Genomic DNA, 17386 nt, shown 5'->3' on the forward strand with positions numbered 1-17386 from the left:
GTGTACAAAATGTAGCACCTTTGGAGTATTGGGAACATCTTGGCTCAAGACCGGATGTGAATCCGAGCTACCCCCGAAAAGTTATTAGCGTTTCAAACGAACACCACCTGCTTTACTTCTGGGGAGGGCCTAATGCGCTTGTGCAGTTTTTATTTTTACGAACAGGTATACGAATAGCAATGTTTGCATAGATATAACTTTTTTGTTTAACCATGAAATTGGTTGAAATTTTCACAGTGAGTAGAAAAATGTTCGAAATTATGGTCTACTAAAAATTGGAACAGATTGGCCAAGTGGTTCCGGTTTTATTCCGGGTTTCCGAGAGTCCATCGGGGGGAGAAAAGGTACCAGTCGTCTAGAACAAGGTGGTGCTGAAAATCCACAGCAACAGGCATCTATGGGTAGTGCTGATTTATATTTTAACAAAATCAACCCATAACCTGGTTCTAAATACTGAGCGTCCACCGGAAGGCCTTCCGATGACCTGGATCAACCTTAATCTGGATTATTATGTATTTTTGATCAAAGTAGGCCTTGATTATTCTCTGCAACTATATGAAATGTAGTAAATTAATGATTTTAGATATATAAGCGTTTCAATGGCTCCAAGTGGTCACCAGATGATCCGCCGGAAGATCCGAAACATCCGTAAAATTTAGTGCTACATAAATTCGATCAAAGTAGGCCTTGATTTTTCTCTGCAACAATGAGAAATGTTGTAAAATGGTGATTTTTGATATGTTAGCTGTTCAATGGATCCAAGTTATCACCAGATGGTCCGCTGGTAGATACGGAACATCCGTAAAATTGATTGCTGTGTAAATTTGATCAAAGTAGGCCTTGATTTTGCTCCGCAATTATATGGAATACAGTAAAATGGTGATTTCTGAAATATTAGCTGGTCATTGGCTCCAAATGGTCACCAGATGACCCACCGAAAGATCTGGAACATCCGTAAAATTGGTTGCTAAGTAAATTTCATCAAAGTATGTCTTGATTTTTCATTGCAACTGTATATAATGTAGTTAAACTATGATTTTTTTATATATTAGCTGTTCACTGGCTCCAAGTGGCTCGCCGAAAGATCCGGAACATCCGTAAAATGTATTGCTGCGTAAATTTGATTAAAGTAGGCCTTGATTTTGCTCTGCAAGTACGTGAAATGTAGTAAAATGGTGATTTTTGTTATTTTAGCTGTTCAATTGTTCCGAGTGGTCACGACATAACTCGCTGGAAGATACGGAAAATCTGGTAAATTTATTGCTGTGTAAATTTGATCAAAGTAGGCCTTGATTTTACTCTGCAACTATGTGGAGTGTAGTAAAATGGTGATTTTAGATACATTAGCTGTTCAATGGCTCTGAGTAGTCACCAGATGGTCCGTGAGAAGATCCGGAACATCCGTAAAATTGATTTATGTGTAAATTTTATCAAAGCAGGCAACAACAACAACTGCAATTTATGTTGAAAGAACAACTGCAATTTATGTTGAAAGTTGTTGAACAACATCGCCGCACGTTTCCAACAAGTTTACGGACTACATTAAAACAAAGTAAACGTAACATTTATCTTGCACAATAAAAAGCAGTGTTCAACAATAACTAATGGGAGATTTTAGTGTAATATTAATGAGAAAAAAATCATGATGCGGAAATCTACTTTCTGTGGGGCAAGATTAATGTATTTAATACTTTGTTTTAATGTAATACGTATACTTGTTGGAAACATGCAGGGATGTTGTTCAAAAATTTTCAATGAAAACTGAAGATGATCTTTATATTTTGTTATCTTACCAAAAAATGCATATTTCTTCAATAGATGGTTTTGAATAGAAAAATGCCTTGGCAACAAGTCCTTCTTAAGTATCATTAAGTTTTGATGAGTTTATTTTATAACTGCATTAAAAAAAATATTGGTATTAGTATTAAATAAAGAGCAATAGGCTGAACTGTTTTTGCAAGACAAAGACTATTCCACACAAATAAGGAAAAAGTATCCAAGTATTTTGTTGTTAAATGATGTTTAAATTTTGTTTGTTAAATTTTAAACAAAATATGCAAAGAACGGGTATGCACTACTGCTAAAAAACACTGGGAAAATAAACTCATAATTTCATAAACATATTACTTTTGCTTTCCTTTTAGCTCGGGTATGCTCCTGGAGTTAAAAATTGTTTAAATTCGACTCCTAAAAAACATCTATATTAAATTGCTTCTTGTAATCGTTACTTGTTTGTTGACTATTATATCTCCAATAAAACCTTTGAGGCCGTATTTCACTCAGCAACTCATTTTGCTTATTTCTTCCGGGGACTTTATTTTATGTATACTATCTGGAAGTGGGCAAATATTGTGGTTGAAGGGACTATTTCATGCAAAAGCATGTTTCAAGTAGACCTGTAAACCGGTCATGTCATCGGCAGCGGTGACGCAGAAACTATTTTCGCCTTGGTAGTACTTGCCACACAACGTGATGCTGCTGGTTTAAATCATTGATAGAATAACCTGAAAAAAGTTTCTTGGTACATACTCCCAACAAACCCCCCGCCGACTGTAAAATGTCAGGAGCGACAGTACAATACCGAAAAACAGCTTTTTATCCCCTCGGAACTCAAAAATAAGAACGGCTATTTCGTAGATATCCTCCACGGTTCCATGAATACCGAAGAAACCAAAAGAGCTAGCTGCCAGGACACCCAATTTTGTCCTGCCGCTCATCGGAGAAGTGATAATGATCTCCGCCCCCAGAATCAAAGCCTGGAGAGGTAATGTCACCAGCACACTTACCGGAAACCTGACAAATTGAGTGTTGTTTTCAGCACGGTTCTAAACCATCCCTTACCCCGCCGAATTGGAGAACAATTCCACAACGAGTCCTACAAACATTTTCGAAGGTAGAAATATGAATAATTTTGCTGGGAGAAAATGTTCTAATTATAATTTGTCTTGTAGCTCCCATCGGGATGGGTGAATCTGACAGACACCTAGATGCATTCCAGTCAGAAAAAAGGCCTTTATATGAGGTAACCAAACCGATTTAATTTAGTCATAGCTGGAAGCTAATTGCCATGCTTATACAGGGCCATTTCCTTCGTCGTCATGCATTTCTCTCGGTGAACGGACTACAAATCTGGAGTGACAGAGTCAAAGTAATCATACATGGGAGTATTCGCCATTAAGCAGTGGTAGTGGTTAAGTAGCATTGTCATCACGGGCAGCATCCTTTCCGCAGCCAGAGTAATAATTCGTTTATTGGAACCCTAACCAATGAGTTTAGTTTCCGTCGGCGGGCACTCTCTAAAACTCATCGAGCCGGTAGCCCATACCCATGTACCCTTGGTGTAACCCTTGGAGTCTTCATTCCTTGAAGGACGACACCCAACAAATAATCCGCGACCCTATGTAGGATGAGCCAAAGAAGCTAAGTCACACACAATAACCGTGAGCCCAGTACCCACGATTCAGACTACGAAATATCCATCATCTTGATAATTTATTCCCTCCTCCTCGTATGTACTAGCGAAGCTCTTACCCTCATTTATGTATTTACCTGAATAAACGTAACCCTAGCAGCACACTTGTCGCAAACGGCAACTCCTATGTGATTTATTCCGGTTCCAATCAAGTTGCCCCAGCCTTTAGAGACGGAAGTGTATTGTTTGGGAAATTATGCTTAGTGGGACTAATACACATTACAACCTGATTGTAAAACTCAATTTTGTGACTTGTTTTGGACACGGTATCTCTGTTCGAAACATAATTAACAATCAGAGTACTAAGGATGCAAAGCGCGTGACGATGCTGTGAACAAGCATGGTTCTCAATGACGGGACAGTCATGCAGTGTTGCAGCATCGTCATGCATTTTGCTCCCTTGGTCTTCTGACTGATTAAATAAATAGTACCGTAAGACGGGGTGACATTGAAACTAGGAAGTCACATTGGGCCAAAATTGAAAAATGTTTATTGATGCAAATATCTTGAATATACAGAAAATGATGTCTAGTATATGTTTCTTGAGCTTCTGGGGTAAAGTGTAGATAACATTAACTAGTTGTTTTATTTAATTTGTGCTGTAAAGTAAAGTGTCATCAATAGTAGTAGATTTTTTGAAATGTCCACAGGCAAACAAATGTTTGAACACACTTTTATGAAAATAGACGAAGGCTACAAGCGATCTTTAACCATACATACGAAGTACATTGTGATCAAACCCAAGTGTACTCCTAATAGCTACGATAAATTTACATATTTTAAGATATGTTAAGATATTTTAATTAAATTTATGTGTTGGTCCAATGTCAGTCGCCATAAGGTTTTACATTGGTCTATTTTTTAATTAATTTTAGTGAAATGAGCTTTCAATTTTAATCAACCATTTCCATGACAGTCGTATATATACCATTGATGAATATATTCCCATGCTTAACATTGTTTTCCTTGCTAAAATGTGAACGTTGTTAGGTAGGGAACGAATTTTTTTGATTTTTTGGCCCAATGTCACCTCCACTTACGGTATCACTGAAACACTTACCAAACAAAATCTTAGATTATCCCATTTAGTTTAAGGGTAGTGTCAAAATGTTTCCCCGAAATTACATTTGAACACTACCCTGAAATGAAAGGGGATAACTTAAGGCTTCGTTGGATGTGTGGCTCAGAGATACTGATTTTTTTTATTATCCTGAAATATTTTATTTGATGATGAAAATGTGTGTCAACCTGTTTGCCAATCGATTTAAATACATGCGATGTTTGTGTGACTTACACACCTACATACTTGCTAACGACTACACCGGAGCTGTCCTCATACGAAGCAATTAATTTTACTGATGTTACAATGAACAGCTAATATATAAAAAAAATCACAATTTTACCACATTCCATATAGCTGCAGAGAAAAATCAAGGCCTACTTCGTTCAGAAATCAATTTTACGAATGTTCCAGATCTTATGACGGACCATCTGGTGACTACTCAGAGCCATTGAACAGCTAGTGTATCTATAATTACCATTTTACTTCCTTTCACATAGTTGCAGAGCAAAATCAAGGCCTGCTTTGATCAAATTTACGCAGCGATAAATTTTACGGATTTTCCGTATTTTCTGGACCACCTGGTGATAACTCGGAGCCATTGAACAGCTAACATATCAAAAATCACCATTTTACAACATTTCTCATTGTTGCAGAAGGGGGCGACCCCGGCGTAGTGGTTAACATCCATACCTCTCACGCCAAAGTCACGAGTTCAAATCTCACCCCCGGACAAGTCACGAATGACCCAAGAGTATTAAAGTGACTATCATAAAAAAAAAAAAAAAAAAAATTGTTGCGGAGAAAAATCAAGGCCTACTTTGATCGAATTTGTAGCACTAAATTTTACGGATGTTTCGGATCTTCCGGCGGATCATCTGGTGACCACTTGGAGCCATTGAAACGCTTATATATCTAAAATCATTAATTTACTACATTTCATATAGTTGCAGAGAATAATCAAGGCCTACTTTGATCAAAAATACATAATAATCCAGATTAAGGTTGATCCAGGTCATCGGAAGGCCTTCCGGTGGACGCTCAGTATTTAGAACCAGGTTATGGGTTGATTTTGTTAAAATATAAATCAGCACTACCCATAGATGCCTGTTGCTGTGGATTTTCAGCACCACCTTGTTCTAGACGACTGGTACCTTTTCTCCCCCCGATGGACTCTCGGAAACCCGGAATAAAACCGGAACCACTTGGCCAATCTGTTCCAATTTTTAGTAGACCATAATTTCGAACATTTTTCTACTCACTGTGAAAATTTCAACCAATTTCATGGTTAAACAAAAAAGTTATATCTATGCAAACATTGCTATTCGTATACCTGTTCGTAAAAATAAAAACTGCACAAGCGCATTAGGCGCTGATGAAAAAAGTTAGAGGCAAATGAATGTAAATGAATGCCTGAAATGAATGTAAATGATTTTCCATGCCTGATTAGGACCAAAATCCATCATCCATCCACCGTCCACCCACTGCAATTTCTCGGCTGTACTCCATCCAATTGATTTAAATTTAGTATGTGATAAGTATCAACCATAAACCTGTAACCTTCAGAAAATCAGCTCAACTAGTTCGAAAACAGCCGAGAAACTGCGCCACGCTATTCGAGGCATTCCTATAATTTGATGGAGCCGCATGAGGGGTTTTGGTCCTAGTCATGAACCAGCTACTTTTTTGGAGGTACCCGGAACATGACCAACATGCGACACATCAAATTAAATCAGATTTCTAAAACAAGATCCTGATCGAAATGGGACATATTGAGTTTTCAATATACATTGGTCACATCCGAATCTACCCTCGAGGGAGTGACCAGTTTCATACTAGAGCCAGAACCCATTTTGCGAGATAAAATTAAATTAGACCTCTAAATCAAGCTCATTAGTGGTCACTATTATGTATTTTTGATCGAAGTATGCCTTGATTAAATAATCTGCTACTATATGGAATGAAGTAAATTGTGATTTTTGATTTATTGGCTCCAATTGGTCATCAGATGCAAGGGTTGAAACAGTTGACGTTTTTTACTACACTCGCTTCGTTGTCGTGCGCGACAGTCTGTTTGTATTCGAACACTCATGCTCTACCGTCGTCTCTCTCACGCAACACGAGCGGTAGAATAACATTCGAGCTAAAAGAAAATTATCAAAATAGCTATCATATGGCATGTTTGATTTCGTTGTAATTCCTCAATTTGGTGTAAATCAAACCATTTTTGATCAGAAATATTATTTCTAGGACATCATTACTTGCTATTTTCAGAATTCAAACAAGTACAACATCAGCAGCTCTTAATATGAGAAAAACTAAAATACATACATACGTGACGGTCTTCGGCGAAAGTGTCGTATGACAGAGCCTGTCATACGACATTTTAGTTTGGTACTGTACTATGATAGCTTGTTTTGCAAGTGTCGGAGGCAAAGGCAGTCAATTATCACAGAAAATGTGTCGACTACCGTGACCGCTTACAAGACTGATCAGATGACTCGCCGAAAGATTCGGCGCTGCGTAAATTTAATCAAAGTAGGCCTTGATTTGTTTAAATACTAAATGAAATGTAGTAAAATGGTGAAATTTGATATATTAGCTAGTCTTTGGTTCTAATTAGCAACTAAAGGGTGATACGGTCAAAATTTGGTCAACATCAACTTGACGTATTTCTTTCAATTTTGCATTTAAAAAACCTGAACACCCCTCATTTTGAAGGTGTGTGTGTGTAGAATGTTGCTCCTATTTTGATTTTGGAATTCACTCTTCAGTTGTCAAAATGCCGTCCAAGCAAGAAGAGCAGTGTATCAAAATTTTGCTCGCGCATCGCGAAAATCCGAGCTACTCGCACGCAAAGTTGGCAAAATCGCTAAAAGTTGCCAAATCAACCGTTACAAATGTAATTAAAGTGTTTGGGGAACGTTTGTCGACAGCCAGGAAGTCTGGATCGGGGGGAAATCGAAAACCGGAAGCCGCTGAGACGACAAAGAGAGTTGCCGGTAGTTTCAAGCGAAACCCTAACCTCTCTCTCCGAGATGCCGCAAATAAGCTGGGTGTATCGTCTACAACCGTGCATCGAGCCAAAAAACGAGCCGGACTATCGACTTACAAGAAGGTAGTGACTCCAAATAGCGATGATAAACAAAATACGACGGCCAAAGCGCGATCCCGGAGGCTGTACACGACGATGCTGACGAAGTTTGACTGCGTGGTAATGGACGACGAAACCTACGTCAAAGCCGACTACAAGCAGCTTCCGGGACAGGAGTTTTATACGGCAAAAGGAAGGGGAAAGGTATCAGATGTTTTCAAGCACATGAAACTGTCAAAGTTCGCAAAGAAATATCTGGTTTGGCAAGCCATTTGTACCTGTGGCTTGAAAAGCAGCATTTTCATAGCTTCCGGGACTGTCAACCAAGAAATTTACGTGAAAGAGTGTTTGAATAAACGTCTGCTGCCTTTCCTGAAGAAACACGGTTGTTCCGTACTGTTTTGGCCGGATTTGGCATCTTGCCATTACGGTAAAAAGGCCATGGAGTGGTACGCCGCCAACAACGTGCAGGTGGTTCCCAAGGACAAGAACCCTCCCAACACGCCAGAGCTCCGCCCAATTGAGAAATACTGGGCTATTGTCAAGCGGAACCTAAAGAAGACCAAAAAAACTGCTAAGTGCGAGCAGCAGTTCAAGGCAAACTGGCTTTCTGCGGCGAAGAAGGTGGACAAGGTGGCTGTACAAAATCTGATGGCAGGGGTCAAGCGTAAGGCCCGGCAATTCGGATTTCGAAAAGCGGAAGCCTAACTAAATATTTTTCCTGAATTTTATACTAATTGAACTTGAAAAAGAAATTTAATTTGATTTTTTAAATAAACGATTTCACCGATTTACACGCGTTTTCCCTTGACCAAATTTTGACCGTATCACCCTTTATGTAGATAGCCCACCGGAAGATCTGGAACATTCATAAAATGTACTGCTTTGTAAATTTGATCAAAGTAGGCCTTGATTTTTCTCTGTATTTATATGCGATGTGGGAAAAAGGTGTTTACTGATATATAAGCTGGTCATTGGCTCCGAATGGTCACCAAATGGTCCCCCAGAAGATTCAGAACATCTGTCAAATTTGTGTGTGTTAATTTGATCAAAGTAGGTTTCGAAATGCAGTAACATTTTTATTTTTGATATATTAGCTGGTAATTGGCTCCGAGTGGTCACCAGATGGTCCGCAGGAAGATCCGTTCAAACTTTTGGGGTCTTAGACAGTGATAGGCTACTGGACTCGATTTCCAAAGCGGTCTAAAAAATGTTGAACTTTAGACTTACCTAAATTTTTTTCGCTGTTTTGAAATGTTAGAATTCAATTTCAGCCACTGGAAGACCATTGAAAAGTACCTGTAAGAACTGGCTTTAAGAATTAATTTTTTAATGTTCATAAGTTGACATGCTGACAACCGACATGAATGGCCATAGCAAAAACAATAAAATTTCTGACCAAAGCAGTCATATAGCTATTCTGGTGTATATTGCTACAAATAATTTTTATATTGTTTTTTTTTTTATATTATTATGAACTAGGTCATACCTTCTATTTTATCTAGTTCCTTTAGGCTCAATCGCGTTAGGTTTGCGGAGTCGATAATTAATTGTTCATTGTTTTAAACACTTATTCCTATGTCTAGTAGGGGAGGTGTCCAATTATTCCTTACAAATTTAATCAATTTTACGGATGTTCGGGATCTTTCTGCGGACCACCTAGTGACCACCAGCTAATATTTTTCCACATCGCATATAAATGCAGAGAAAAATCAAGGCCTACTTTACGAAGCAATAAATTTTGCGGATATTCCAGATCTTTAGGCTGGCCATCTGGTTGCCAATTAGAACCAATGACTGGCTAATATATCAAAAATCACATTTTTACTACATTCCATCTAGAACACATCAAGGCATACTTCGATCAAATTTACACAACAATCAATGGCGGACCATTTAGTGGCCATTCTCAGCCAATAACCAGCTTATATATCAGTAAACACCAGTAATGCAGAGACAAATCAAGGCCTACTTTGATCAAATTTAGGAAGCAGTACATTTAACGGATGTTCCAGATCTTCCGGTGGGCTATCTGGTGGCTACTTAGAACCAATGACTGACTAATATATCAAAATTCGCAATTTTACTACATTCCATAAAGTAATAGAACAAATCTTTCGGCGAGTCATCTGCTGACTACTCGGAGCCAATATATCAAAAATCACAATTTTACTTCATTTCATATAGTTGCAGAGAATAATCAAGGCATACTTTGATCATAAATACATAATAATCAAGATTAAGGTTGATCCGGGTCACCGGATGGCCTTTCCAGTTGACAGTCAGTATTTAGAACCAGGTTGTGGGTTGATTTTGTTAAAATATTAATCAGCAGTACCCATAGATGCCGGTTGCTGTGGATTTCCAGCATCATCTTGTTCTAGACGACTGGTACCTTTTCTCTCCCCGATGGCCACTCGAAAACCCGGAATAAAACCGGAACCACTTGGCCAATCTGTTTAAATTTTTAGCAAACCATAATTTTGAACATTTTTCTACTGACTGTGAAAATTTCAGCCTATTTCATGGCATAACAAAAAGTTATATCCATGCAAACATTGCTATTCGTATGCCTGTTCGTAAAAATAAAAACCGCATAAAGTGCGTTAGGCCCTCCCCACAAATAAGGCAGGTGGTGTTCGTATGAAACACTAATAACTTTTCGGAGTTAACTCGGATTCACATTCGGTGTTGAGCCAAGATGTTCCCAATACTCCAAAAGTTCTACATTTGGTACACGAAGAAAAACGAACCAACCCAACTACAACGCCACCTAGAGCCGGGAATGTGAAAGTGACTTGTTCCCCCATTATTATTTTCCCCATACAAACTTCAAGCCCTTTGAGCGAGGGGTTGCCGTGAACCAAATTACTTCAAATTTTGGCAGACTACCATTCCAGGGGGTAGCGTTTGAAATTCCAGACTTACTTTTTCCCATATATCGCTGAAACACTCTAATATACATACGTACATAATAGAGCTCAATATCAATACAGATTCAATCATTAATGTACGGTTCACATATCTCCCACGTGGAACACTATCAACAGAGCAGTTGTTGAAGCGATGGAAGCTTTGGATGAGCAAAACTCTGAACTCTGCGCCAATAAAATAGAGTTAGAAACTAGAGCACCCGAGGGTGTGCCACCAAAGTAGGAACCCTCTCTGCTTGGACCAGCGGCGCTGCTCGTGTGCCACTCCGCCGAGCTGGGCCATTACCGGAGTGAAATATGTTAATGTTTAAGAATATTTGCCATGCATCGATAGATATTTGGTCTCTAGTTTGGTGCGGAACGGTTCTTACTGCAGTTGGAAAGTGACTGGAAGGCAACTACGAAAAATGTAGCATCCTCATTTTTTCTACTAATCTCCCATTTTAGCGAACAGCACGCTCAAAAAGAAAATCAAAGGAAACTTTTATTTCCACTCGTTAACGGTGCTTAGCGTGTGGAGTGAAAATAAAAAAATATATAGGGGAAATGCAGGTAATGTCGGCCTAAGTGTCCCTAATTTGGGCCCATACATAAATTCAGCAATCAACTAAATTTTCAATAGCAACCAAAAATATCCATTAGTAACATCCCAATAACGCGTTCATCTAGATAAAATTGATAAATAGCAGACTTTTAGCGATGGGCCCATATTAGGGACATGTAGACCGACATTACCTTCATTTCCCCTATATATATTCAAATGTGACAACCAGTGAGCGTGAAAAAGGGTAGTCCCGACGACGATCGTTTGCGGTGCGAAAAAGTGTGAAAAAAGTCATTAATTTTCCGTCCCAAGTGCGGACCGGAAGCTGACCAACGGTGACGTGTGGCGCAAGTGTGACCCCGTGGGTGGTTTGGGTCTGCATATAAAGGTGTGAAGGTGAAAATGTGATAATTGTTGCGGTGGCAAAAAGTATACCCCGGTTGGAAACAATAAAAAAATATTAAAACTCGCAATCGGGTGGAACCGGTCGTACGCGGTGCTTTGGAGTAGGAAATTGCGTGTGGCTGTGTATCGGATTGGAAGGTGAAATTCATGTGGAGTGCATGCGGGAAATCTGTTCAGTGAAATATTTGTGCATCAAGTGGGGTATTTTGTGAAAAAGCTCGCGATTGGATTTTCCCGAATCTCAACGAGCAGACGTGGTGCTTTGACAAGGATAACAAACTGGAGCTGTCTGTGTTGTTGAAGGATTATCGTCATCTCGAGTGGGTGTGCACGTGAAGAGCCAGGAGTTGAAATTAAATGTGTTAAAAAAATGAAATTATCAAGGTAATGAGTTTTAATGTATTTTGTTGTTGTACTGGGTGGGCCCAGGGTTTTATAATTTCAAATTAATTGAGAATGGTCTAGGCAGTGCTGGTAAATATCATGTCCGTCATGTGAGAATGACAAAACAGGTTCTATCACTATCATGAGACGAAACTATATGTCATGAGCATTCCTTCATTTTTCAATGACGAAGCTCTCATGAGATTGATTCTCATATTTTTTGATAAGCAAATTACTAGTAAATTTAGATGCATTGCCACAAGCAATAGGATTTAATCGTGAAAGTGGAAATGTTTAAAATAAATCTGCAGCACAAGTAAGATATATATTAATAAATGAGCTCATTATTACATTTTTAACAACACTGTCTCGTTCTGTCAAGACAAAAAAAATCGATGAGAATTTAGAGAAAACAGGGTGTCGACTCAAATCGAAAAAAAAATTCCCTGACTTTCCCTGACTTTCCAGTCGATTTTCAGAAAAAAATTCCAATCCAATCCAATCCAATCTTCGTTATTTTAACCTAAGAAGCTACAACGTGATGTGCTTTATTATACCGTAGTGCAAATTAAGGGTAGTTTAAAATGAGCAGCAGCGTAAGCTTTCGAAAATATCAAGAATAGCATACTCATGGCACGTACAACAGAACTTGATACTAATACAATTTTTACAGAACATATGGCCGACTACCTACGAAGGATGTGAATAGGCCTAGGGCTATAAATATATATTATAATACAATAATGAATAACTACTGCTCACAACTAGGCTCACTATTCATTACTAAGTAATAATAGGAATTTGTGTTCATAATTTCACAGCCAAATAAAAATCAACCCGTAGACGATCTTTTCTCTTAACATATAAATTATTGTAAAATAACAGAGCAGTGATTATTCTTGCTTTGGCAACCGAACCAGAGGATGCACTGCTCATGCATTAGTCAGTTTCGTACTTTCTGGAACTCCATATGACAACCGCAGACATGGCAAAATAATTTAAGCTTAATTATCATTAACATTTTATTCTCTCAGTGAGTTCACAATACAACGAGAAATTGCAAGTTGAATATGTTTATTTTCGGATTACTTTTAAAAATGTTTATCATTTGAGCAGAACAATTTTCTCCTGCAAACTCTCGGCTTCTTTTTGAACATCTTGAGCTCTCGGAATCGAGAGCTTCTGTCATACGACGATCCTTGGCTACATGGAAAGCGAATGCGATTTTTCGAACTCGCTGAATAAGTTCATTCAAAATTTGTAAGTTTTCCAACCCGCCTGAACGGAAACGGCAAGTTTGACTATTGTCACAAATGACATCAAGATGCCTAACCGCAGTCGATTTGATTCTAACTAGATTTCAATCCGACATATAGGCTTCCTCAGATCGGGCTTTTCCGCTACCACTGCCGCTGTCATAGCGCTTGGGCCTTGACTCTTCCCTCATGTTTTCAACAAGATATTCTGCATTTACCGAAAAACCTCTCTCTGCATTGGCGTTGCCAAGCGATAAGCAGCAAATCATTTTCACAACCAACAATAGTTCTGAATACTCCGACCAATAACCTGTGCCAAAAAACGTCCAGTCGTTCCTTTTTGCGATCATATTCATCAAATGTGCATTTACCTGGGCAATATTGTTCAGATGATCAATATGAATGAACCCTTCCATGATGCTTCTAACCATTTGAGACATCGCGTTGTACAAAAAAGGGATTGTATGACATTCCCCCGAAAGCCATTCCCCAGAATGCTATTCCCCAAAATGTACCATTCCCCAGAAAGCCATTCCCCAGAACGGACTATTTCCAATAAAACCATTCCCCAGAAAACCATTCCCCAGAAAAGTATGCCATGTATTAGATTGACTATTTTTGTTTATTATAGTCACTCCTGGAATCTTCTTTCGCGTATATAAAAAGAATGGAAAAATTTCTTAATGGATCAAGGCGTTTTCCTTTCTTTGAAAATATAAGAAAAGGAAATCATTATTTTTTTGGATAAACGATAAAGATGGGAATATTCCCTTCTTTTAATATATGAAAGAGAACATCATTAATTCGTTAAATATATGATAAAGAAGGGAATATTTCCTTCTTTGAAAATATAAAAGAGAACATCATGAATTCGTTAAATATATAATAAAGACGGGAATATTCTGTTCTTTGAAAATATTAAGAAAAGGAAATCATTAATTCTTTGGATATACGATAAAGAATGGAATACTCCATACCTTAAATATGTAAATAATATGAAAAAGAAGGGAATATTACCTTCTTTGAAATTATAACAAAAAGAAAGATTTAATTATTTGTATATACGATAAAGAAGGGAATATTCCCTTCTTTGAATAAATAGAAGAGAACATCATTAATTCGCTAAATATATGATAAAGAAGGGAATTATCCCTTCTTTGAAAATATAAGAAAAGGAAATAATTAATTCTTTGGATAAACGATAAAAAAGGAATATTCCCTTCTTTGAATATATAAAAGAGAAAATAATTAATTCTTTGGATGTATGATAAAGAAGGGAATATTCCCTTCTTTTAATATATAAAGAAAATATATAATCAATAGGTCGTATGAATAAAAGCGTTTACTTTACTTTCCCCGTAAGAAAAGCACGGGAAAGTAAAGTAAACTCTTTTTATTCATACGGCACATTAGCTTTTCGCAAGGGATTCGGGGTAATGACCGTAATGATAGTAACGAGTGGAATAATTTTATAAATTTGTAATCGGTAGTTCAACCGGTAGTTGCACCGATTTTTTAATCCATCGCGAAAAATTCTTCAACTCAGGTCGAACAATTCTTCGATAAGGTTTAAAAGTTTCCGACTAGTTGAATTGGATTGCATAATAGACCCTTTGACTTATTAAATGATGAACGAAGTGCTCGAAAACTTGAAGGTTGTAATTTTATAAAGAGCTAAAAAATGGTTTGGAATTGATAAATACATTGTTCCATAAAAGTAAACATAGTGTATTATCAATAGTAAAAAAAAAGAAAAGTGAAAATTACTAATTTCATCATCTTTTCTGGGGAATGGTACATTCTGGGGAATGCTTTTCTGGGGAATGGTACATTCAGGGGATTTTTTTCTGGGTAATGGTTCATTCTGGAGATTTTTTTTCTCTGGAAAATGGTGCATTCTGGGGAATGGTATTCTGGGGAATAGCATTGTGGGAAATGGCATTCTGGGGAATGGCTTTCAGGGGAATGTCATACAATCCAAAAAAGGCACCATAGGGTTGTCCGTCTGAGATTTGCATAGAAATGGCTCAACTTGGACAGCAACTGATTTTAAGAAAGCTAGCTTAATACTACCTTCAGACTTCAGAGATATAACATGTTATAACGGTTGTCAAATAATTGCAACACAGAAACCACCATCAAGATAGTGCTATAACATGCTATAAATCTGTAGTCTGAACGTACTATTAGCAATCAGCAGCGAGTCATTCAAACCGTTTTTAACATCTTGGTAGGAAGCTGACGTTGGTTCGATTTTGTCTTTCTGGATGCCTTGAATAAATTTTCGTATTTGCGGAGTAATTTTGATTGCCCTCTGAACAGCAGCACTATTTTCCAACCATCGGTGACCGCAAAACTTTAGCGGGAATATGGTAGATCCAGAATACATTGTGATAAACGCTCGTCTTCCTGGTACATCTTTGAAGATATTGTAGATACCCGCAAATATTTGACAACATCCCAACTGATACTGCGAACACTATCATTGAATGCATTATGCAAAATATACAGCCCACAGGTTCCCAGATCGATCAGCTTCTCGCCACCCATGAACACTTGCAGGTTGCTTGTTCGAAGAGATACTGGCAAGGCCGTCCAAAAACGCAGTGAGTAATTCTGATGCCCGGGATCTTCCCAAAAACTTTGACGTCATGCACTGATAAAATTTCAAATATTGTTTTCATGTGTCCCACACATGATTTTTGCAATGTGATCAACATTATTTTTTTCCCTGATCTACACTAGAATTCCCTGACATTCCCTGACTTTCCAGATCATAAATAGAATTCCCTGACAATCCCTGACTTTCCAGGGTTTTCCAGGTAGTCGACACCCTGAGAAAATCTCTGTCATTGATTTTCGTCTTATGATAGTGACAGAGCCTCCTTTGTAAATATCGCGTGGAATTTTACATTGACAATGATATTTTCCAGCACTGGGTCTAGCTAAAGATTGTATGGAACTGAATAACCAATAAACGAGTTGCAGTGGTTTTACGAAATAGATGAACAACGTTTTAATGATAGTTGGAAAATACTTCTTTTAAAAATGGATCATGAGGTTAAATTTCACTAGATCATACGTCATATGTTATTTAGTATCAGCATTGTTCCAATAAAAAAAACGAGCAGCGGTTGTTAAAACATACATAAGTATAATCAAACAATCATTGCCACTATATGACTTGGGAAAACTTTTAATGAATCAGAAATCTGCTATGAATAATCATTTCTATGTCCCCGAAACTATACAAATTTTCAAAGTACGATATTTTAAAACGTTCCTAAGTACACAATCTCGCAAATTTGTCAAATTATGAAATGTTGTAAAATTATCTTAATCCTAGATTCTTAACAAATGTTCGAAGCCTGTAAATTTGTCATACTTTTCAAACAATAATGCAATCTAAAAAATTTATCTGCGTCTGAGACTCAAAAATATCGTTCAGGGTCGTGCAAAAAATATATCTCATCATGGATTATGATCTTTTTAGCTTTATCCGAGATCTGAAACAAGAGCAAAAACTTTGAAAATCATCTCTGGTACTGAGTAGTTCCATGCCAAATAGCAAAAAAAAACTGCTTATCGTCTTCCTATTGGTATTAAATTTGCATAATTGATTGTTATGGACAATCAGCCAGATTTTTTTTTCTTCCAAAATTCATCTATTTTGAATATTACAAAAAAACAAGTTATAACTTGAAAACATCATTTCTAATCGGAATGACGTCTGAAGCAATGCTGTTCGAAAAACTAAAGTCTTTCAAAAAAAATTGTACACGGTTGTAAATACTTTTAATTTTTAGTAAAAAAAAAATCTAAAATGTGTTAAAATCTTAAATAACAATAAATGTTCCTTTTAAATAATATTTGGATATTTTTTCATAATAAACTTTCAAGTTTTTTTTAATTAACAACAATCATAAAACATCAACTTGCGGTTCATTATTAAAGCGCTTATTTTTGACACCAAATGTTTATCACTTTTACACAGAAAACGATTCTTAAGACTTTGTTTTTGAATGTTTTCTCAGCAAAAAAAAAAATAGAAGGGTCTGTGTCTAGGGGCACGAACGGAAGTTTGACGTAGAACCGCTAGTGCACGGAACAAATGTGAAGAGTATTAAGTTATTTTAATTGATCGATCATCTATTATCTTAACCCTTTCCGTTTTTGATTTGTAGGTGAAGAATCGAAGAGAATCGATCAAAATCACTTGCACTCCTGCTTCCAAGTTT

The 17386-nt window shown here is 37.4% G+C and overlaps 1 protein-coding gene across 1 annotated transcript in view; it reads left to right on the forward strand.

The window, feature by feature from the left end:
- Positions 1-11517: 11517 nt before the first annotated feature.
- Positions 11518-17386, forward strand: part of LOC135703800 (uncharacterized) — a gene marked incomplete at its 3' end in the record, with an annotated part of 203932 nt that continues 198063 nt past the window's right edge. Inside the window, exon 1 of the mRNA XM_065225123.1 lies at positions 11518-11892. Coding sequence (XP_065081195.1) covers positions 11879-11892 — 14 coding nt within the window. The remainder of the gene's footprint in view (positions 11893-17386) is intronic.

This window comes from Ochlerotatus camptorhynchus, unplaced genomic scaffold (assembly GCF_037179485.1).
Source record: "Ochlerotatus camptorhynchus isolate MF236.1 unplaced genomic scaffold, CSIRO-AGI_Acam_v1.1 ptg000222l, whole genome shotgun sequence".
In the NCBI taxonomy this organism is placed as follows: Eukaryota; Metazoa; Arthropoda; class Insecta; order Diptera; family Culicidae; genus Ochlerotatus; species Ochlerotatus camptorhynchus.